Below are 23,120 nucleotides of genomic sequence, written 5' to 3'. Positions count from 1 at the left end.
CAGAGCTGAGAAGGATACCTTGGAAGTGGAGTTACAGAAGGTTACAACCCACCATGTGGGTCCTGGGCATTGACCATGTGTCCTCTGAAAGAGTAGCTAGTGCTTTTAAGTGCTGAACCATCTCATTATTCATAGATTAATAAAAGTTTTATCGTTATATCTATTTTAATGAATAAGCTGTATTAATTTGTTATTATTATTAATCATTATCATTTCTGTGGTTAAATGTCTGATAACAATTTAAGAGAGGTTTGGGGATAATATAGTCCATCATGTTTAGGATTGGCTTATGGTGATGGCTTTAAGAGCCTAGTAGCAGAGAGAAATGGCAAGTGAGACAGGGCTGTAAACCTTAAGGACCCGGTGACCCGCCTCCTCCAACTAGGCCCCACCTCCCCAGGGTCCCACAGACTCCATAATGGGGCACCCCTTAGGAACAGGCCATCAACACATGAACCTGAGGGGCAGTTTCCCAATCAAACCATAACACAAGCCTTCAAAATGTGTTAAAAATAATATTATTCTTTGCTTGTGTATTTTATTTATATCTTCACCATTTATTGAGTTAATAAACTTTCAAAAATTGAGTGCACAGTCTAGTCCAAGTAAAGACATGCCATCAGGCCGGGCAGTGGTGGCACACGCTTTTAATCCCAGCACTTGGGAGGCAGAGGCAGGCGGATCTCTGTGAGTTTGAGACCAGCCTGGTCTACAGAGCAAGTTCCAGGACAGCCAGGACTGTTTCACTGAGAAACCCAAAAAGGCATGCCATCAGATAACATAGACCCCCTCCTCCTCTTCTTTGGGGGAAGGGCTCTGGGTGGAGGGATGGACGCAGTCATGCACCTTTATTCCGTAACCCTTTATTTGGTTGTAAAATTTATCATCAAATTCATACTTACCATTTTAACAAGTAAATATGTTATACACAAAAACAGAGTGAATGGGTTTCTGAAACCCTTTCATTGAAGAATAATTAACATACAAAAATTCCTAGGTAATTGATATATGTAGCTAATGAGTATGGGTAGGCCGTGAGGGTATACTCTAGGTAGATGGCTCTCATCTGATTGAACTTAAATGTATTTCTTCTTCTGTGGTAGAAGGGGCAGGGCTTGTGCGATGGCACACACGAGGAGGTCAGGGCACAACTCTGTGGAGTTGGCTCTCTCCCTCCATCTTTTTTGTGAGTTTTGAGTGTGAAATCAGGTGGCCGGATCTGAATGTCAAATGCCTTAACCTGGTGAGCCATCTCTCATCAGTCCTAAGTTGAAAGTTTTGGAGCTTATCAAATACTTTAAAGTCTTATTTTCTCATCGTCTTTCAAAAACCTGCACATGTGTTTGAAAGATGGAAAGATTGTTATATCATTTATTGTGATTTTAGAGGTAAGGCCGACAAGTAATCACCATATTTATAACAGGTGTTCACTTCAGAGCTATCTGTATCTTCAGTTGTCTACCGTGCTTCCTGAAGTGTGAGCATTGCTGCAATTAATTGTTTTCAAAGACTTTTATTTATGCGGATCTGTGTGTATTTGTGGATGGGTATGTGCATGTGAGTGCAGGTTCCTAAAGAGGCCAGAAGAGGGCGTTGCACCCCCTGGAGCTGGAGTTCTAGGCAGCTGTGAACTTCCTGACATGGGTGCTGGGAACTGATCTCAGGTCCTATGGATGGTTAGTACATCCTCTTAAACACCAAGTCATCTCTCCAGCCCAGTTCATTGTGTTCTGTTTATTTTTCTTATGTGTTTACTGTGCTGGCTTAACAGAGCAGTCAGAGTAATACTTTCCAGTGGGTGTTTCCAAGTGCTTTTTGTTACAGTAGAGTGATACTTATTAACATTGTAAGAGTTAACTAGGGCTGGAAATACTGAGGGTTTCACTTTGCTGTAGATGGGCAGGAGTTCAGAGCGCTTCCTGTATAGGAAGCAGGAGGCAGAGACAGGCTATAGAGTTGAGAGTCATGTTCTTGATCCTCTTTCTCTTGCTAGGGTCTGTGTCTGCTATGACATCATCATGTTTATTTTTTGTTTGGTGTGTGTATATGTGTGTGTGTGTGTGGGGGGGGTATATCCTTGATGCCTTGGTGGATTTGTGCCCATTCTGTGCTGTTCTCCTGTAAGATATTTGTTTGGTGTGATCTGTTACCTCCCGGTCCAAAGGCTGTTCATTAAGTATGAACATTCAGGAGAGGACTTGGTACTTATAATGGCATTTGGTACAAACAGTGGATACATTTTTCTATTTCTAAAATGTATTAACAGTTTATCATTTTATATTTTAAGCACTAAGAGAGAAGATTATTATGTGCGAATTTGTGCTGTCAAGTTTGTGTGTCTACTAGATGGCTCCGACATGTCCCACAAGATGTTTATAGAAGATCTTGCCATCAGACTCCTGAATAAGGTAAGGAGGGACCTTCTTCCTGCTTTGCACCGACTCTGTTCTCCACAGGCCGCGACCTGGCACTTGCCCTGAGTGTGTGGAGACAGACCGGACAGGGATGTGGAGACAGACGGACAGGGATGTGGAGACAGACGGGGATGTGCAGACAGACGGACAGGGACGTGGAGACAGACGGACAGGGATGTGGAGACAGATGGACAGGGATGTGGAGACAGATAGGGAGTAAGTCGTTCTAAACACCTTGTACCACATAAAGCCTGACTCTGAGTAGGGCTTAGTTAGTACCTGTCTACCTCAGGTTCTGTGGTTTCCTTCCCTTGGCTCTGTAGTCTTCGCCTGTGTGACTTTGGTTGCCAGTCTGTGTTGTGCGTGTTTACTATGCTGCATCCACACAGTGTGTGTGTGGGATGAAGCAAACCAGCAAACACCAGGAAGGGCACACCCAGAGGATCTGAGGTTCCCTCAAACACTGCTGTGTTAGTTACCTTTCTTGTTGTCTTGGGAAAAAGACCTGATAAAAGCAATGTAAGGGAGGAAGGCGGACTGCCTGGCTGGCTTGGCTGAAAGCCAGGAAGAAATGCTCTGGTGCAGATGGGCTGGGTGCTGCCATCTCGTGTCCAGAGGTGTCATTGACTGTTTTGGCATAGCAAATTCAAATTCTAATAGGACAAAGGGGCAGAGTTGTCACGGATACTGTTCTTGGTCACAGTGGCTTACTCCTGACTTCTGCCCTGTCTCTCCAGGATGAGTCAGCATCCAGGTCCAGAACTCGCTACCATGAGAACTCCCTCCAGCACCGGGTGAAGAACCGGGTGTGGCAGACGCTGCTTGTCCTGTTCCCCAGATTTGATCAGGTGGGATAGTTCCCATGCTCTGTAATACTGTTTTTATTTTTAAAAAAATCCGGCTGAATGTAGTGGCGCACACCTTTAACCCCAGTACTCAGAGGCAGAGGCAGGCGGATCTCTGTGAATTCAAGGCCACCCTGGTCTACAAAGCAAATCCCAGGACAGCCAGAATGGTTAAATAGAGAAAAACAAAACAACAACAAAAAAATCTGTATGAGAGAGTGAGACAGAGACAGACAGACAGACAATCAGACAGAGAGAAGCTTCCTGCTGCCAAGCATGACAATTGACAATCTGCATCCAATCCTTAGTACCTACCTAGTGGAAGGAAAAAACTGACTCCCAAAAGTTTTCCTGACCTCTCTTTGTGTGTACATATATACACACACTCATAAATATACAAAAACAATAACCAAAAGTAGTTTTTAAAAAATGAACATCTTCGCCATTTTCCTATCAAAAGTCATATTTAAGAATGATTTTCCTCGGGGCTGGAGAGATGGCTCAGAGGTTAAGAGCATTGCCTGCTCTTCCAAAAGTCCTGAGTTCAATTCCCAGCAACCACATGGTGGCTCACAACCATCTGTAATGAGGCCTGGTGCCCTCTTCTGGACTGAAGAAAGAATACTGTATACACAATAAGCAAATAAATAAATATTTTTTAAAAAAAGAATGATTTTCCTCTTAAAAAACACAGCAGGCACTAGTTTTTAACTATACTTACATAAATCGCCTTCCACTTGATGCTCACACATGTATCACCCATCACTCAGGCAGAAGTGTGTTTGTGGAGAGGACGGAGGGAGGGATGAATTTGGAGCTCAAAGTCTGGGCCAGAGAACAGCGGGGGCTGGGGAGGGGGTGGCCGTGGAGCTGAGAGACCAGGGGTAGGTGGATGGACGCGCCGTAGGAAAAGCAGCTTTGCCCTCCTCCCAGATGTTGTTTCTGTGCTGCGGGTTCACGTGTGAAGTAAGGCTGCACACGAACGCTGCCACTTAAACACATAACTATATAACTGAGTATGTGTCGGGGGTTGGGGTACAACCAAAACCACGGATGATGGAATGGACATGGGACAGGTGGCTCAGTGGGGCTTGAGGTCACATAAAAATTGAGGTTTGGTGGCACCCCCTATTGCTTAGGAGGTGGAGATGGGAGGAGCCCTATGGCTTGCTGGTCAGCCGGTCTATCCAAAGTGGAGAAGCCTGGGGTCAGTGAGAGACCCTGCCTCAAAAACCAAGGTGGAGAGTGATTGAGAAAAACACCTAACATTGAAGCCCTCTGGCCTGCTTCCACGTGTGTGTGCCCACATCTGCACACACTTGCACTCCGTACTCCATGCACACACAAATATTTACACACACACATGCACCACCCACCGAAATGCAGTAAGTATGTAACTGGGGAAATTGTTAGATTTCTGTATCTTTCCCTTTTCCTGTAAAAGCCTAGCAGATCAAAACCTTTGTCATACAATGGATGCCTACATAAAGAGTGCAGAGCTCAGAAATGCTCAGCACGAAGGCAGTCTGTGTGTGTTTGTCTACATGCATGTGTACTGTGTGTGTGTGTAGTGCCCACTGAGGCCAGAAGAGGGTGTTGGATCCCCTAGAACTGGAGTGAGGTGGTTGTGAACTGCCCTGAGTTCTGGGACGTGAACCCAGCAGGTCTTTAGCAAGAGCAGCCAGTGGTCTTAGCCACTGAGTCATCTTTCCAGCCTCAGCTGGAGAGTTTTTTTAAACTGAATAGGAACAGCATGTTAATAATTTAATTTATGTTTTCTCCCTCAGAACTTCTTGAATGGGATTATTGATAAAATTTTTCATGCTGGCTTCACCAACAATCAAGCATCTATAAAATATTTTATTGAGTGGATTATTATATTGATTCTTCATAAATTCCCTCAGTTTCTTCCAAAGTTCTGGGACTGTTTTTCTTATGTAAGTAAAGATTTTCTTCTGACTAGGAAATGGTTGGCGTGTGGAGGTGTGTCTGTAGCCTTGGATGGAATAGCGGGGTACTGTCCCGAGAGCCAGTGAGACCCTCACCTCCTCTTTATTTATCTTGCTCTTTCCAGTTCCCTCTGTACTGACCCCAGAACCCATTCCTGCCACAGGCAGGATTTCCTGTCCCTTAGGCTTGGTGCATTTGGGGCCATCCAGTGCTGTTTAACTGTACCCACATTTCTGCCTGCATTGCACTGGGCTGCAGGAGATGTCCTTCCTCTTTGGTTTTCAGCCCTGTACCCTATACGAGGCAAGCCCAAGCTACGTCAGGAAAAAGGGCAGAGTCTGCCTCCCACTTCTGTGTGCCTGGAGTCCAGCAGCCTTGACTCACAGTTAAGTCCCTAATGATAATTTATCTACCTCATCTTCTGTCAGGGTGAAGAAAAACTTAAAACAAGCATTTGTACATTTTTATCTGTTTTATCACATTTGGACATCATCATTCAGAACATTCCAGAAAAGGTGAGTCTGAATTACTTGCAAGAATTTATGAACTCAGTGTTCTAAAAAGAAATACATTTACGCCAGTTTGGAGGACTTTTTTTTCCACTTCATGATTAGTTATCTTTAAAATGTGTTTCTTCCCTATTTCTTATTAGTTCTTTAAGAATTTCATCCACTGCAGTTTGATGATATCCACCCCTTCCCCAGCCTCTCCCTGATCCACCCTCTTCCCTACCCACCCCCAACTGTCAGGCCTCCTTGTGAGGGTCTCCAGTTCTCCTTCCCTTCCCCTGCTGCTGCTGTGGAAACACACATGCCCCGTGCACACCAAGTTCATGGTCGATTCCTGTGGATGTGAATGGCTTTTATTTTTATTATAAGTATTTAAATAGGGTTTGCCTTTTTGCATTCCTGGCCACTCAGGTTTTGTTGTTGTTCGTATATTTTTATCAGGTCTTTGAGAATTTCATACAATCTGTTTTGATTATGGGAATCCTCCACTGCTCCCCAGTCTACCCCCATCGTCCACCCTTCCCAACTTAATGTCCTCTATATTTATTTATTTATTTTTGGTTTTTCGAGACAGGGTTTCTCTGTAGCTTTGGAGCCTATTCTGGAACTAGCTCTTGTAGACCAGGCTGGCCTCAAACTCACAGAGATCCGCCTGTCTCTGCCTCCCGAGTGCTGGGATTAAAGGCGTGCGCCACCACCGCCTGGCTGTTTCTTTAATACAACTCATCAAATCCAGTTTGTGCTGCCCATGCTTTCCTGGGTGTGGTGCCATCCCCAGAGTGTAGGCGTGAACCAGGGACCACACCCTTAAGGAAAGATGACCCTTGTCACCTCCTCAGCTGGGAAAGCAGCTCCTAAGCCCCTCCTGAGTGGAGATTCCTTCATAAATGCTGGTGCAGACTGGTGCAGACAGCCCTAGGAGTGGTCACATGACCAAGGGGTGGTCTCAGGGAGCCTGTTTACAGAGTATACAGATAGACATGGAGCCCATATGCAGACAGACGTGGGAGTGGTCAGTCACATGACCTGGGAGTGGTCACATGGAGCCACATACCCAATCCTCCTCTCTTTCCTCACTTTAGAGTTTCTCTTCCCCCGTGGCCTCCCTGTATGGGCTCTGGCGTTACTTGTAGATGCAGGTACCGGTTTGTATAGTTGTTTATCACAGAGAGATGGCTATATGTGCCATCTGTGCCATCTGTGTGTGGGGGGCACACATGTGTAGTCTGTGGTTTTTCTAAGCACTTTTTTTTTTTTTAAACTTGCCAATCAGATGTGTATTTGCGTTTGATTCACATCCAACAATACAGACTTGGATGGAAAACAAAGATGCATGCTCATTCAGTTATTTTTCATAAAAAGAAGAGAAATGCATTCACTTCTTTTAAGTGTTAAGTGTTAAGAATAACACTACTTTAAGTTTTCTGATATGATTTATTTTCTTTTTTAAAGTCAATTTTCTTCAAGTGTGTAAAAATAATAAATTTTTCTTTCTACGTCCAAGTTGATTCTCTAGTGTTTGATTACTGTTTCATCAAAAGGAAAATAGATACAGTGTATGCCATTAAATTTTTTAAAATTAGATTTATTCCACTTATTTTATGAGTGTTTGCCTACACAAATGTGTGTGTACCATGTCCGTGCTTGGTGCCCACAAAAGTCAGAAGAGGGCATTGGATTCCCTAGAACTGGAGTTACAGACAGTTGTGAGCAGCCATGTAGATGCTGGAAATTGAACCTGGGTCCTCTTTAAGAGAAACAAGTGCTCTTGATCTCTGAGCCATCTCTCTAGCCTCAATTTCTTTCCATTTTATTCTACCTTTGTGTGCACATGCACGTATGTGTGTGTGTGTGTGTGTGTGTGTGTGTGTGTGTGTGTGTGTGCATGTGCGTGTACATGCCCTAGTAAGTGTGAGGTCAGAGGATTACTGTGTCAGTCAGTTGTCTCTTCCCACCTGGGTTCCAAGGAGTGAATTCAGGTCGTTAGGCTTTCTGAGTCTTCTGGTGCCTGTGTGTGTGTATGTACACATGAGTGAAGTGTGTGTGTACATGCAAGCGAGTGAGATGTGTGTGTGATTCCTCTCAGCAATACTGTCCTGAGAAGCAGTGGCCCTGGATGAGTGTTCACGGTATACTGGATGAGAGAATGAGAGAAAGACTGGCTTACGTCTGCTTGGGGATAGTTGCATTGTGTAAGTAACCACTATGATTTATCTGGCAGTCCATTCTGTGGACATGGCTGCTGTCCAGCCGGTGGAAGCTGATTGTGGGGCTCACAGCCAGTGCAGCCTGTCCTGCAGGTGACCTTGTGTAGGAGGCTGTGGTAGAGCATCAGAAGGCTTGAGGACTGAGGAAGAGACCCGCAGTCTTCTCCTGACTTGTTTCGTTTCTTAACCCAGGGCTCGCATAGCCCGGTTTACCCTGAACTCGGGTCACCATGCTGTCCCCCTCAGGTATCCCACACCTGGCTTTCTTCTCCCCACGTCTCAATTTTGCTTCTGTGTTGTTCAAGTTCGTTTTTAGGGAGTTCAAGGAATTAACACTCAAAGGAGGAAAATGGATACCTCGGGTTCTCCAAAAGTGGGGCTCCTATAGGCTACGTCAGCCTAGGGCATGTAATCAGGTGCAGTCACGTGTCTAGAACACAGTGGCTGTGTCAGCCTGGCGTGAGATCCCTGTCAACTTAGGCTGTAGGAGAGGCACATATGACAGCCCTTACAAAATGAGGACTCCAGAGACCGTTTTCCACGAGACAGCTGTGAGTGCTGCTGAGCTCGTTTGTCCAGGAGGAAGATGCAGCTCTGTGGCAAGGACAGTGAAAGGCTTGCCAGAGCTGGTCACAGCTGTCCTGCCGGTCCTCCGTGTCCACCCTGCCTTACAGTCTGGCTCATGTTGTTGTGTTCACCCCACAGGCAGTGTCTCCCTGTCTTTCCAGAAGCTGGTTCTGAAGCAGGCCCTCACCGTTGCCCTGCAGTGGTGTCTGAGCCACAACTTCAGCGTCCGACTCTATGCTCTGGTGGCCCTCAAGAAGGCCTGGCACCTGTGTAAAGCCCTGCAGTTCGAAGAGTGTGACGCCTGGACCACAGTCATTGAGTGCAGTCTCAGCCAGGCGGAAAGCATGCATGGAGCAGGGTGAGGATGCCTCCTGGCTCTGTTCTTCCCTCCAGAGCCTGGAGGAGTGGGGGGCGGCCTCGTGACCCTCTTTTGAGTCAGTGTCTCACTGTGCTGGGCACAGAGGACTTGGTCAGCCCCGTGCGGCAGACAGTGCTAAACTACAGATTGATGAGTCCAGATTGGGGTTTTATTCTTTCTCTTCATCCTTTATTTGAGCCTTGTAAACTCTCAGTTCTGTTCCCAGCACAGCAGGAAGCTGTGACCCCAGAGCTGCCTTTCACCCCTCTGTCATCTACTACTTCCAGCCAAACACTGCTTTCTTAGTGAGATCATGGCTGACTGTTTGGCACTGAGCTGTTTTCTCTGCCTATTGATCCTAAAATCCCTGGTCCCTAGAAGCGGTTGGCTCAGATCCCATATATGTTATTGTTATTATTAAGCAAGAAAACATCCTTTTATGATGTCACCTATCTCTTTAACTCCTGGTTCCAAACAGGGACATAGCCAGTGAGCATCGGGCATCCTGAGCTTTCCACTCCCTCTGTCCTTGAAGGCTTGTCCTTCCCTGAGTCCTTTGAGGCAGACACACACCTCAGCATGTGGACGAAGGTCCTGTCTTCTGTGGCTCAGTTGAACCGAGGACAGGATAGAGGACTGCCAGGCAGTCAGCAGTGCACGGACTTTTCAGTAGGTGATGGGAATATCGAGGGCACCCTGGCAAATGCAGACCTCTGCCTGCAGCTCAGGGAATGTGATCTGTGACTCCCAAAGGAAGAGCAGGAAGTGGTGAGTGAAGGGAAGAGGCTTCTGGGCCCGTGAAGCAGCTGTGGGAAGTGGAGACTGGAGGCAGGCGGGACCCTGGAGGACAAGTGTCCAGACACTCAGAACTGAAAGAGTCAGGATGAACGTGACCGATACTTATGGGCTTTGCCTTTGTGTGAGAAGCAGGTCCAAGGTGGCTGGCGTAGCGGGAGGGAAGCTGCTTGCTCACCTCTGAGGCTGGTGAGGGGATAAATGGACAGGTGTGAGGCCAGAGTGCAGGAGAAGCAGGCTCAGTGTAGTGATTGGTAGAGTTGGGAGATTGCACCGGTGGCTTGGACACGGATGGAGCCTATACTGCAATACATTTGACATGCAAGTGGCAAACCCTTGTTCCCTTGATGCGGTAGGATTTGGGGGTCCATTATTCTCTGTGTTTAGACACTTGGGATGTTTAAAGTACTTCATGTCACTCATTTTCCAAAACCACAGGCAGTGCGGATGGTGAAGTGCCAGGAACTTCTACAGAGAATCCCTTAGAGAGTAAAGTATAGGAAGTCTTGTGGCCTGAAGGTTCTGCACAGTTCTAAGCTGCTTGTCCTGTCACGTGACTTTCGCCTTTCCAACCTGGTGGCTGAGTTAAGAATTCACCCTTGCTCATAGTTGGTGCTCTTGGTTTTTGAGAATGGATAGATACTATTTAGCTATGTTGTATGCCTTCAGGGTGAAAACCATGGTTTATGTAAGATTTGCCCTCTAGGGAAAAAGGTCCACTGCCAGCCAGAGACAGGGGTCCTAGTGCTGGCAGGTGACGGGTGACTTTGGTCTATACTCTGTGACTGAGTATGAAGCCAGCCTGGGCTTCTCTCTACATTCTTCATGTTCCACTGGCCAGTGTCTGTTTGACACTAAGAGACCTGGGTTTTATTCCTTTAGTTGGTTTTGCATGATTCTGAAAGCATTACCTAGTCCATTTATCTTTGAGTTCTGTTTCAAAGTACAAAGTCCTGTGGGCTAGCTGAGAAACGAGTACATTCTGGAGCGCATGAAGCCTGGGCTCAAGCCCTGGTTCTGCAAAACAGCAGGGCAAACCTTTGTCTGTGTGGCGCAGGGTGGCTTTGTTCTCCTGCATGTCTGTTGAGTGTTGGCGTGGCGGGTGAGGACCACAATGCCTAGCTTACAAGAAGAAGAGAAACACTAGGTGTGGCTGCACGTATCTGTAATCCCAGAACATCAGTACAGATGTAGAATCAGGAGTTCAGGATTGTCCTCAGATACATAATGAGTTCAAGTTCAGGTTCACGAACCTGAGACTGTCTCAGACACCAAAGCAAAAATGAGGACTTTCTTTTTTTTTTTCTGACTTAAAAAGTTTATTTTTTTTTCATATATTTTACCTGCTGATCACAGTTTCCCCTCCATCCTATCTTCTTGCTCCCCCCACCTTCCTTCTATCACCCAACCCCCTCTTCCTCCTCTCCTATGAATGCTGAAAATGAGAACCTTTCTAAAGTTGCCATTTAAAAAGCTCACTGGGTGGTGGCTGCACATGCCTTTAATCCCAGCAGCATTCATTGAGGCAGAGGCAGGTAGGATTCTGTGAGTTTGAGGCCAGCCTGGTCTACATAGTGAGTTCCGGTACAGCCAGGGCTACATAGAGAAACCATGTCTTGAAAACAAACCAACCAACCAACAAAAGCACACTGAGTGCCGGGACAGAGCTCGGGTGGTGTTTTCACCTAGTGTCACGAGGCTCCAGGGTTTTAATCCCCAGTCACCTATGTTAGCGACTTTTCTGTTACTCTGAGAAACACCATGACTGAAAGCAACTTATAGAAGGAAGGGTTTGTCTTGGCTCACGGGCACAGAGGGAGAAGCTGAGGAGGCATGACAACAAGCGGCAGACATGGCCTGGCAGCAAACAGACTGGCAGGAGGGCGAGGTTGTGAACTCTCAAAGTCAGCCCCCAGTGACATATTTCCTCCAGCAAAGCCGCACCTCCTAAACCTCTCCAAACAGCGCCACCAACTGGGGACCAAGTGTTCAAATACATGAGCCTGTGGGGGACATTTCTCATTCAAACCACAACATCATAGACAGACAGACAGACAGAGCTAGAACATACACATTGATGTTGAAGAGCCCAAGTATGAACTTGGGATGGGATTCTTAAAGACACTCTACTGACCTACCTCACCAGAACTGTTCACTTCCGGGTCCTGCCTCACTTCCTGTCCCTCCCCGCAGGAATGCCAGGAAGAACTGGCAGCGCATCCAGGACCATTTCTTCTTCTCCACGTTCCATCCCCTGAAGGACTACTGTCTGGAGGTAAGCTGAGAGCGCCCTGGGTTGGCTGTCTGCTGTCCCCGTGACCTGTAGCGTTCTGTGATTAGGCTGTCTGCTGTCCGCATCCCTGACTTTGCCCTTTTCGGCCTCAGTGGTTGGAGGATTGGGACAAGCTCATCTCCTGTCCCGTGACCTGTAGCGTTCTGTGATTAGGCTGTCTGCTGTCTGCAGCCCTGACTTGGCCCTTTCCTGCCCCAGCTATTGGAGGACTGGGATAGTCTCATCTTCTGTCCCCGTTCTTTGATGTGCTCGCGGTTCAGACCTCAGGGGTGACAACTGGCTAGTCATTCTCACTTTCTATTTCTCTGGCAGCGTCTGGCTTGTAAACCTTGGAAGGGAATATTTAACTCTAAACAGAGATCAGAGTTCTAAAAGGAAGTGAGTGAGAGAAGCTTTGTGCAGGTGAGATTTTCTTGTCCTGAAGCCCATGACCGATGCAAGAACAAAAAGATCTCTTGTTACTGGCAGTTAATCTTTATAGATTCTGGGTGATGAGAGTATGTGTCTGTCAAGTGGTTCTTCACTTTGCTGATAGTAGCAGAGTGCACGTGTAATTTTTAAGAACTGTAAATAGACTTATTACAGTTAATATATATAAATGACTCCATTGTGTAAACTCTTAAAATTTGCATAACATATAAGACGATCTTAAACCCTTTTCAACTCCAGCAACAAACCTGTGCTATCTACTCAGCTTTGCTGTGCAGACATCCGGCCTGGGAGACTTCTCCTCTGGGGAATCTAGATCAGTAGCCCAGCTACTGTGCAAACAGTTCTTCTATGGTTTGCTTAAAGCTGTCTTTGAAGACATACCACATATTGTGAGATGTGCTACATATGACATGCATGTCATTCTTGTCGGGATAAAACATACTAGGGTTTTTCATATATCATAGCACACTGTCTGTGTCCCTTGGCTCCCAGAGCCCTCTGTCCATGCTTTCCTGGCATCTCTAGAACCCTGCCCACTTTTCCCAGGCAGCCAGTAAGCACTGAGTCCTTCCTCCTTTCCCTCATCCCTCCTGCCTCTTTCACCTGCAGCAGCAGCAGCAGGCAGAGTGGTCTGTGTGCAGCAGTGAGTGAGGGCTCCGTGTGTGGGCTGTGGTGCAGAGAGCTGACACCCCACCCAACTCTGTCACCGAGCCTTTATGTTTGAGCTGGGCTCAGGGGCCACCTAATAGATGGTACTCTGTCATGACATCAGTTCAGATGTGCACAAAATGGCTAGCCTGAAGCAAACCATATTTGCCTTAAAACTGCCCACAAAGACATGTGCCGTGAGGGCCATTTCACTTCTAAATTGCCTGTGCCTTGGGTTTTCTCTCTCATGCCTTTCCACCACTGAGTGTTCTTCAAGAGGGAAGGGCAGAGAGGTGGCCTTGTGGCCTCAGAGGTACCAGTCATCCCACCTTCTTACACACGCGGGAGCTGAAGTTGAGGACGCCTTCATGGCTCGTCCCAGGTCACACAGCGAGCTACAGTGGAGCCAGGATTTGGGTTCTGGATTCAGTCGTGGAACTGGCACGGGAAGTGTCTGGTGGCCAGGAAACTGCCTTCAGGCCTACATTTCTTGTTAGTGACAGTGCCCTTTGAAGCATGGTGCGCTCTTGATAAGAGCACATTGGTCATGTGTAGTTAGAAGGGCTGGAGGAGAGGCCCTGCCTGCGTTTGGGGGTCCCTAAATGAGCCCCTGAGCGTCCTAGGGCAGAGTGACATACCCACCTCCGAGAACCTGCAGTAGAGGGCGGCTTGAGAGAAGAGCCAGCGACAATAAAAGCCATGTTGGTTTTTCTTTTGTTTTTTAAGGAAAAATGTTTAGATTTGACGATTCTTGTTTCAGACCATATTTTACACCCTCCCACGACTCTCGGGTATCACTGAAGAGGAGTGGATCGCCCTGGATAAATTTGCCAGCTTCACAGACATCCCTTCCAATGAAGGGTCCCCTTGGTACCGATCTGGGACCACACTGAGTGAGCTGAGTCCAGGAGACTGGTCCCAGCAGGACCGAGGTAAGGGTTATTTTGTGCTGGTTCATTGGTGAGGGCTCCTGACTGCAGCTTGAGAATGGGTCCTGATAGTGTTTCATTGACCTGGCTTCCCTGAGGAGCCTGTGGCTCAGTGTGTCCAGTAATCTTACCGTAGCAGCACTGTGGTGGTAGCCTCCTTCTACTGGTCTCTCCCCCAACTTTCCCTAACTGCACCTACCACTGTGACTGCTTCCCCAAAGCCAGCATCCCTAAAGTCTCCCCACCACCACCACCACACCGGTGCCTTCTGTAAGTTTCCTCTGCTGGTCTCCTGTGGCCCTCTGGTTTTTTTCCCACCTCTCTGATGGCTTGTTGGATACAGGTACTTCCTGCCAAGCCTGAATACCCGAGTGTGATCCACATGGTAGGAGACAACTGATTCCCATGGGTTGTCTGCCTTTTGATGTCCATATGACACCCTGACCCGCGTGCCCTGGCACCTCCTGATGAATGTAATTGTTTTTAACTGCAGAATCAAGCCTCGCCCTGTGGTTTCAATTCACTGCCCTGGGTAGCATTCTGAAAGGTAGAGATGGTTCAGTGTTTGGTCTTTGGACAGATTATCTCGAATCTACTCATCCAGTGAGGATCCATTGCTGGCAGCCAATGTGCTGGACATAGACAGGGTCCCTGCCCTCTCACAGCAGACTGTGGCAGGCAGCAGAAACCCAGGGAACCCAGCTAGCAGAGAGAGCACCACGGGTTGAGAGACCTTTGTGAGAACTTGGTGCTAAGCACAGACGGCTGATTCCATTCTCAGCACCCACATGAGTAGTTCACAGCTACCTGAAACTCCAGTTCTGGGGTATTCGACATCCTCTTCTGGTCTTCGTGGGCACCTCTGTGCAAGTGGCACACATACACACGCTCAGGCCATACACACACATCACATACACACACTCAGGCCGTATATACACATTAACAACAACAACATCAAAAAGAATAGTTAAAAAAACATTCAAAGATGCCAATACATAGAGAACTGTCCCAGGCTAACTGCCACTGTCTGATACTGGAACTATAATCTCTTCTCAGGGTCTACCTTGGGTGAAGCAGACAGCCAATCAGAGTGGGCAGATGTGCAGAAGAAGATCATCCCGTGGGGACACAAGGCTCTGGAGTCAGACCTGGGGCTTCTGTTTCCGGATCGGGCTGCCAAGCTCGGCAAGTCCATCAGCAGACTCATTGTTGTGGCCTCGCTCATCGACAAGCCAACCAACTTAGGAGGTAAAGGTCATCCTCTGGGAGGGTCACCCTAAATCCTTTCAGCACCCCTCTGTGGCTGTCTGCTCCACACACGGCCCTCTTGGCAAGCTTCAGAGGAAAGGCTGGAAGGCCATGAACTCTGTGACCTGCTGGAGACCTGAGTAACAGGCCGTTCTGTGCAGGGCTGTGCCGCACCTGTGAGGTGTTTGGAGCCGCCGCACTCGTGGTTGGCAGTCTCCAGTGTGTCAGCGACAGGCAGTTCCAGCACCTCAGTGTCTCTGCGGAGCAGTGGCTCCCTCTGCTAGAGGTAGGTGTAACGCTGCTTAGTAGATTCTGTACTTGTGAGTGTATTTTGGCACGCTGTGTATGCTGGTTTCTCGGTCTGATCCTTCAGTGCTGAGTCCCATGGGGTTTTAGCTGTGGCCTGCAGTAGTGTAGGGTAGCAGTCACCTTGGTCGAACATGTTACCCTCTATTCAGCCACTGCTCAGCAGTCTGCTGTGTGGAGGGAGTTCTTTCGGATGTCATTTGGTGTCCTGTTTTCCCTTTAAAGTCCCTTTGACAAGCTGGGTTTGAGTTCAGTGCTTTGTCCGCCCTCTCATTTCACAACGGAATGATCTCATATTCCGCTCCTCTAAAACTGTCACCAAGGTGAGACCGGCGCAGCTGACGGATTATCTGCAGCAGAAAAAGGCGGAAGGCTACACTGTCGTTGGTGTGGAGCAGACAGCACAGAGCTCAGACCTGGCCCAGTTCCGCTTCCCTGAGAAGTCGCTGCTCCTGTTGGGGTGAGTCGGCTCCCTGGTCCTGGTCGGTTCTCTGGGCTCCTGTTACACAACTTCCTGTCAACTTGGAGCACTGATGGAGACCCCTGAGATGTTTACTAGTAAACACGGGATTGGCCTCTTCCTGGAACCCAGGCCGGCGTCATCTGTTTATCTGTCTCCTACAGTAACATTCAGGACTTCTAAAAAAATTAGTAAAAGGTACTCCCTGTGTTACAGGGGGAGCTAACGTGTCCTGCTCCATTTTTCTTCTGCAGAAATGAGCGGGAAGGGATCCCAGCCGACCTGATCCAGCAGCTGGATGTGTGTGTGGAGATTCCTCAGCAGGGCATCATCCGCTCGCTGAACGTGCACGTGAGCGGGGCTCTACTGATCTGGGAGTACACCAGGCAGCAGCTGCTCGGGTGTGTGGGGCCCGCATCCTGAGACTGAGCCTCGCCCACGATCTCTCATGGTGCTAATGATGGTGCCTTATAACCTTCTGGACGAATGAAATATTCTGAGATGTCACGGGATTATCTGCATCTCTCTAACCTTGCACCTCAATGCCAAAACCTGTTTATGTGCCTTAAAGTCTGTCACTATATATTGTCCCCTAAATCAAATGACCTTTTTAAATATTTTAAGCAACTATGGAACTTTTTAAAAAATGAATTTTTTAAAATGTTCTTCCTAGAAACCAGTATTGTCAGGGTGGCTATGCTAACGGTGTGGAAGAATTAAAGTTGTTACTTATGGGCACCTATGCCCTTCCATTTTAATATGTGGCAAAATGTGAATCCGCTCTCCAGTGAAGTTCTTTGTCCTCAGGCCCTAGGCTTTGTTTCCAAAGCTGTGAATTCAGCCATCGTTCACATTAGGTTTAAATGGCATTTGTCTTACTGTGCTTCCGGTGGTGGTGAGAAATCTGTCTCTGAGGATGATAATCATGGCCCAGGACTGTTGGGCCACCCCTGCAAATCCTTACAGAAACCAGGAATGAAGCTGTGAGTGCTTTATGTTTAGATGGCTGCATTATTTTTTTTAAATTTGTGTATTATGTATATATAGTATTCTGCCTGCAGGCCAGAAGTGGACATCAGATCTCATTCCAGATGGTTGTGAGCCACCATGTGGTTGCTGGGAACTGAACTCAGAACTAGAGGAGCAGCCAGTGCTCTTAACCTCTGAGCCATCTCTCCAGCCCCAGTGGCTGCATTACTTAAGGATGATCATTATTAACTGTCCAACGAGGAACTTGCTATCCCTGGAACCCTTTGAGTAATACTCAGAGTTCTGGGTCCTTTGCCTATTCATTTTCTTCTGTAGTTTTGAGGCTTTGATTTGCAACAGGGTTTCAAGCCTAGAACATCAATCAGAGCAGACGCCACTCCCGTGACCTGAGGTAACCGACACGATCACAGTCTGGCTCTTTCAGGTAGCAGAATGCAGCCATGGCTCATCCGGGTGTTTGCTCATGTTGCTGGTATCCATCCATTACAGGGATGTAGTATTTCATCTACTTCTGACATGGGCATTTGGTTTTAGGGACTGCGTTAACACTGCAGGTTTTGCTTTCAGTTCATTTGGTGAAGCACCTAGGAGTGGGGCTTCTGGGTCATAAGGTCAGCGTGTTTTACCTGAAGACGTCTGCAGAGGGCCTTCCTAGTTTACAGTATCACCAAGGGACTCGTTCTGCATCCTTGTTGTCATTTGGTATTGTCAGCCTTTTAATTTAAGCCATTCTAGCAGGTATCTAGTAACCTATCAGTATAGTATTTATTTTCATTATTCTAATATTTAACGATATGGAGGCTCTTTTCAGATATTTGTCTTCCACTGTATTTTAAGAAATATCTGTGGGGTAAGAGGGCCAATGAAAGAAACACACCCTGACCCTGAGACCACTGGCCTTGAGACCTGAGCCTAAAGGTTAAAAAGGGCCAGTGAAAGAAACACACCTCAGGGGCTGGAGAGATGGCTCAGTGGTTAAGAACACTGGTTGCTCTTCCAGAGGTCCTGAGTTCAATTCCCAGCAACCGCATGGTAGCTCATGACCACCTGTAATGAGACCTGGCGCCCTCTTCTGGCATGCATACATGGAAGCAGAATGTTGTATGTATGATAAATAAATAATAAATAAATAAATAAATTCATCTTTTTTTAAAGAAAAAAGAAACACACCTTGACCCTGAAACCATGGAAGCAGAATGTTGTATACATAATAATAATAATAAAAATAAATAAATAAATAAATATTTTTTAAAAGAAAAAAGAAACACACCTTGGCCCTGAAACCAGAGCCAAAGAAACAAACTCTGCCCCTGACGAGCTGGGCAGAAAAACCAATCAATCCCTGGGCATGAAATCCCTGCACTCGAAATCCAGCCAGTCTCTGAGCTCGTCCAAGCTCAAGGATTGAAATCCAACCCACCCTGAAAAATCTTCACCCTGGAAAAACTCCACCCCTAAGAAGCCCTATATAAGGTCTGTACCTGTTCAGTTGGCAGCTGCCTTTTCCTACCATGGCAGAAGCAGCCACCCTCAGGATTCCTCCTTCCCAATAAATCTCTTGAATGAGGTTTAAGTGAGATCTTCTTTCCGTGGAGTGGAGCAAAACCTTCCCTGGCAGAGCTGCTCCACTCCGGCGGACCTCAGAGTTATTCCATTGGGAAAACCTTCCCTTGTTGTACACTGTACACTGCTGTACACTGCTCCGCTTCCGTTGAGTCTGTGGTAATCCTGTCTGCCAGGATTCCTTTCCATCCGAGCTGTAATCCTTACAATATCTATTCACATAATTGCTCACTTTTTAAACAGGTTCATTTTTCTTATTAAGAATAATGAAGTTTTTTTTTATTTATTATGGATACAATATTCTGTCTGTGTGTATGCCTGCAGGCCAGAAGAGGGCACCAGACCCCATTACAGATGGTCGTGAGCCACCATGTGGTTGCTGGGAATTGAACTCAGGACCTTTGGAAGAGCAGGCAATGCTCTTAACCACTGAGCCATCTCTCCAGCCCGAAGTTTTTGTTTTTGTATTCTGAATACAAGCTCTGTAAGAGATACATGATTTGAAGTATTGTCTGCAGGTTTGTGAGTTACTGTTCACTTCTGGGAGTTCATCCTTTGGCATTTTCTTAATCACCTTGGAATAGACCCAGTTTTCCCTTCCCAATCTATATATTTATTTCTTTTTTTGTCTTACTCAGCTAGTAGCAACCCAGGCACTGTCTGATCACTGAGGACATTTGAACAACTTTTTACTATAACCCATTGGTTACTTAAGGCTTCTAACTTCACTGTGTCGTTTCTGTATTAAAATGCTAACCTAAAAGCCAGCAACACACATAACAACCTATCTTAGTTTTTATTTATATCAGTTGCAACTCTATTTGCCTGCTATTTGGCTTTTATTCTACGGGGGGGAAAGGAAGGTAAACAGTGTGTTTTTATAATAAACTTTAATTTTTTTCTTGAAATAGATCCTCACAAAATTAAAGCAGCACACATAGTACCAGTCAGTCCTTCATAGTTTGAATGATTAAGATCTTCTGCTACTTGACCCTTTTAGTAATTGACATTCACAAGGGACAGGTGCTGGCTGATGTGTAATTGTGGCCAAACTGCTTTTGTCCTGGAACCAGCAAAGCATTTCTGAAAGTCCCGAAGAATAATCTCCACCTGCGTGAAAGTTCAGGAAAAGCCTAGGAATTTTCAGTGGACTGTGAAGGCTGGAATTCTCCGGCTTCAAATTTTTCCTTGAATTTCAAATAGTCTCTTCTTTTGTCAAAATATTTTATCTATTGAGATAAAAAGGCCTGGCATTAGAGCAAGCTGTGCAGTTGGCAAGCAAAAGCGCAGATTTAAATGTAACTCGGCATTAACGGTATCAAGGCTGAACCAGGATTTGTGTTCTAGCCTCCTGAGTCTGGGATCTAGTGCGTGAGCTGCTAAGCTGCCTGAAAGAGCCATGAGTCTCCATTCCCTCATGGCTGTTAGCACGTATGGCCCGTGAACTTAAACAGTCTTAGGCACATAAGAGCTTGCTTGGCAGTTCTTGGTTGGATCAGGAATCTTAAATTTTAGACCATGGCTGGTTATAGGGTCAGTGTATCGTATCATGTATCAGGCCTGGTATCTTAGTCAAGACAGACAAGTCAGACGGACACACAACTAAATAATCACAAGTTATTACAGACTTGGCTTTGTTTCCATTCATATCACCCTTTTCACGCGGCATTTGAAAAGTCTGATATTCTACAAGTATAAATTAAACCCAAGGAAAACGCACATGTGCCAGCCGTGACGCTGCCCCAGCCCCTGGATCTCAGCAGCTCTGCAGACAGGGCAGATGCAGGATGCCTCACGTTTGCAATGTAGACCAGAAAATGCTGATTTTGTTAGAAACCTTCAGTGCATGTCTTAATGGAGCCTGCCTGAACACGGCTTTCTCCTTCACTGAGAAACCCCGTTCTCTAACTATCGCCGCACATAGACAGACTTGCTCCTTAAAGTTCCATCAGGAGGAAATGTAACACACCTGCCCAGAGTATCCAAGGCACCTTCAGAGAGAGGCTGCCCTGGTTGCCCGCCTATGTGTACGAATTCACATATAGTTCCTGAACATGATGCTCAATCTTTCACTTCACGGAAAACAGGACTCTGGGTTTACCTCAGTCCTGAGCCCTGAGGTCCTGCTGGTGCACAGCTCTGCTCTGAGGCCGTGACATCACTGCTTCATCCAAAGCCCCAACCTTGCTCAAAATCCCCCGTGGTTTGATGGCCTTTGTCCCTCTGGTGTGTTATGACAAGGTATTCAAAAACCTCACTGTCAGCGTGGAGATTTATCCCTGGTGGTCTTGAATTGACTACACTAGAATGGGTGCTATATAAAGGATATCAGACTTAAAAGCATACAATGTCCCTCCTGTTCTGCGGAAAATTAATTGTGGTATCTGTTGTGCCCGGAGACAGTTACATTTAGAGGTACTTGAGGTATCGCAGTCCATTATGAACGGGGGGGGGGGGGGGGAGCCACACCTTACATTGAACCTTCTACAGGACTAATTCTGCTGAGAACTTGAGTGACTTTGGAAAGGTTTGAATGTTGAGGGTCTATCTTTAGCCCTCTGAATTCCTTGCCCACCTCTGTGACTCATCCAACATCCTGGTGACAGGTGAAACCACTGGCTCCCACCTCCCAAAAGGCTAAGTGTGTCATGTGACAGCCTCTGAGGCCCAGCAGAGGCTTTCCTGCTTTGCTGTAACGGATTTACCTGTATTTCCACCCATGTATTTGAAAATTGTGTTCTGTTCCCATAAAACTTAATGAAACTTTTGCCACATGGTATTAAGGGGAACTTCAATCTGTGTTCCTGAGCCAGTCACTCATATTTGGCTAGAAAATACACTATCCTTTGACATGAAAGCAGCATTATGCTGTTGACAACAACCTGCCCAGAACTCAGTATTTCCCGGGAGTGTATCTCCTCCTGAAGCTGCTCTTTGAACACTCCAGTCACCCACAGCCCTGGTTCTCGTGACCTCGTACTGCACAGCACAACCCTCATCTTTCTCCAGGGACTGCTGTGCAGCAGAGTAAAGAGAAAGTTTACTCCTGTCTCCACAACGGTGGCTAGCTCGTTTTGGACAAATGTTTCTCCTCTCTAATGAATGGCCCCCTCTGCCTAAAACTGAATTCAAGGCCTCCTAGGACTGATGAAAATCCTAGCAAATAAAACCAAGTGTCTCCCTCAGAACACATTCCCACGATGCTCCACCCCCACACACGCACGTGGTTTTGGACACACCTCTCAGTCTGCACTTTACCGGGACAAAGTTAAAAAGAACTGATCTTGAAGGAGCCATGCTGCTGAATGACGACGCTGCTTGGATGACGGGGCTGTCAGAGAGGCTATGGACTCCTGAAGAAGTCATCACAACACTGTCCCTTCTCCAGAATCTGGCCGCACACTGTCACTTTCTCCAGCCATAACAACTAACTGGTGGCTTCCACCGCGCGCCCTCCTCCGTGACCTTGTCCCTCCAGACCTACCCCGAGGTGAGGTCGAGCGCCCGGGACTTACCCACTGTTGGGGACAGCTGGCCTCGAACGAGCTCCTCAGCTGCTTGCACCGAGCTGCGTCCTCCGCGTTGTCGTCGAGACAGCGCCAGTACAGGTCGCGCGCGCCCCAACACACCTGCCTTTCCTTCATGGACGGGGCTGCCATTCCTGCAGGGCTACCAGGGCTAGCCTACAACTCCGGGCTGCGGCGCGGAGGGCCCGAGCCTTGCAGTACCGCGCGGCCTCCCGAGGAGCAGCCAACGTGGGCGAGCGCGGGGCGGAGCTCGGGTCCTGGGTAGCCGAGTCGCCCAGTCGGCGAGTCCACGAACCACGCGAGGAAACGCTCCCGGGAAAGCGGCGCCGGCCGCTTCTTGACCCTTCCGGGCCGCCGTTCTCCACACGGAAGGGCGGGACTTCCGACTGTGCTTTCCGGCCGGGGTGGGCGCGGCTTTGGGGCGGAGACGAGGAGTCGGTCATCACCGCCCTCTGCCCCGTAGTCGCAGCGGCCGAGGCTGGAATGGAGGGACCGAGGGTGGGCGGAGGTTACAGAGCTGAGGATCGGGAGAAGGGGAATGCCGCCAGCCTGAGAGCACGGACTCCTGGAGAAGACGAAGCTCAGATTGGCCACGCTTGCAGACCCCTCGTCCTGCCTAAGGGATGAAAGGACCTGCTTCGGATATTTTGAGAGGAGCGTTTAATTTATGAGCCCGTGTTTAAGTAGAATGTTCAGGAAGACGAGTCGAGCCATGGATGAAGGCCAGTCTGCCGGCTGGGCCCTGGTTCTGTCTGCTCCAGCTCCTGGGAAGAGCCGCGTGCATACGTGTGCAACACGAACTCACACCAGTCCGGGAGAGTCAGCTGACAGCTCTACACTGGGTGCCGCTGTGAGGCCCGAACCACCTTCAACGGGCACGGGTCTTTAGGGTGACAGTGTGATTCTAAGCCCCGTCAAAATACGGGACGTGTACCCCCGTGGTCTAAGGGATGAATTTACCTTATCAATGTCACTTTATGAAAAGAGATAGCTATGTAAATATGATGGCTACAAAACGATGAAAGAGCCTTAGATGAGTTAAGTTGGAAACGGAAATATATTTTAAAGGTTTACTTATT

At 47.5% G+C, this 23,120-nt stretch overlaps 2 protein-coding genes across 5 annotated transcripts in view; one reads left to right on the top strand and one right to left on the bottom strand.

Moving 5' to 3' along the window:
- Positions 1-16,719, top strand: part of Tarbp1 (tRNA guanosine 2 -O-methyltransferase TARBP1) — a 48,874-nt gene extending 32,155 nt beyond the window's left edge. For 2 of the 4 annotated variants that reach the window (XM_085681917.2, XM_085681916.2), the window contains exons 20-30: positions 2,288-2,408; positions 3,152-3,262; positions 5,047-5,196; positions 5,638-5,724; positions 8,654-8,850; positions 11,839-11,920; positions 13,779-13,950; positions 15,004-15,195; positions 15,357-15,481; positions 15,825-15,961; positions 16,216-16,719. In XM_085681917.2, the coding sequence (XP_085538043.2) occupies positions 2,288-2,408; positions 3,152-3,262; positions 5,047-5,196; positions 5,638-5,724; positions 8,654-8,850; positions 11,839-11,920; positions 13,779-13,950; positions 15,004-15,195; positions 15,357-15,481; positions 15,825-15,961; positions 16,216-16,384 (1,543 nt within the window). In that variant the 3' untranslated portion in view covers positions 16,385-16,719. Of the gene's footprint in view, positions 1-2,287; positions 2,409-3,151; positions 3,263-5,046; positions 5,197-5,637; positions 5,725-8,653; positions 8,851-11,838; positions 11,921-12,250; positions 12,341-13,778; positions 13,951-15,003; positions 15,196-15,356; positions 15,482-15,824; positions 15,962-16,215 lie in introns of those variants that run through there. The other 2 variants (XM_085681918.2, XM_085681919.2) reach the window with 2 other exon arrangements.
- A 2,668-nt stretch (positions 16,720-19,387) lies between these two features.
- On the bottom strand, positions 19,388-22,406 carry Coa6 (cytochrome c oxidase assembly factor 6). Its single transcript, XM_048450170.3, has 2 exons — positions 22,030-22,406; positions 19,388-19,743 (listed from the first exon to the last, which is right to left on the bottom strand). Exons 1-2 carry the CDS (start codon positions 22,171-22,173, stop codon positions 19,648-19,650), a joined length of 240 nt encoding a protein of 79 aa, XP_048306127.1. The 5' UTR covers positions 22,174-22,406; the 3' UTR covers positions 19,388-19,647.
- Between the last annotated feature and the right edge of the window lie 714 nt (positions 22,407-23,120).

Source organism: Myodes glareolus, chromosome 22 (assembly GCF_982192425.1).
Source record: "Myodes glareolus chromosome 22, mMyoGla1.1, whole genome shotgun sequence".
In the NCBI taxonomy this organism is placed as follows: Eukaryota; Metazoa; Chordata; class Mammalia; order Rodentia; family Cricetidae; genus Myodes; species Myodes glareolus.
This window is presented reverse-complemented; position numbering and strand designations above follow the sequence as displayed.

Bases quoted from the DNA above. Each gene is read 5' to 3' on its own strand.
- Coa6 (XM_048450170.3), bottom strand. From the start codon at position 22,173: ATGGCAGCCCCGTCCATGAAGGAAAGGCAGGTGTGTTGGGGCGCGCGC. The intron at 19,744-22,029 runs GTAAGTCCCGGG...TTATCTCAATAG, and splicing joins CCAGCTGTCCCCAACAGTGG to ATAAAATATTTTGACAAAAG.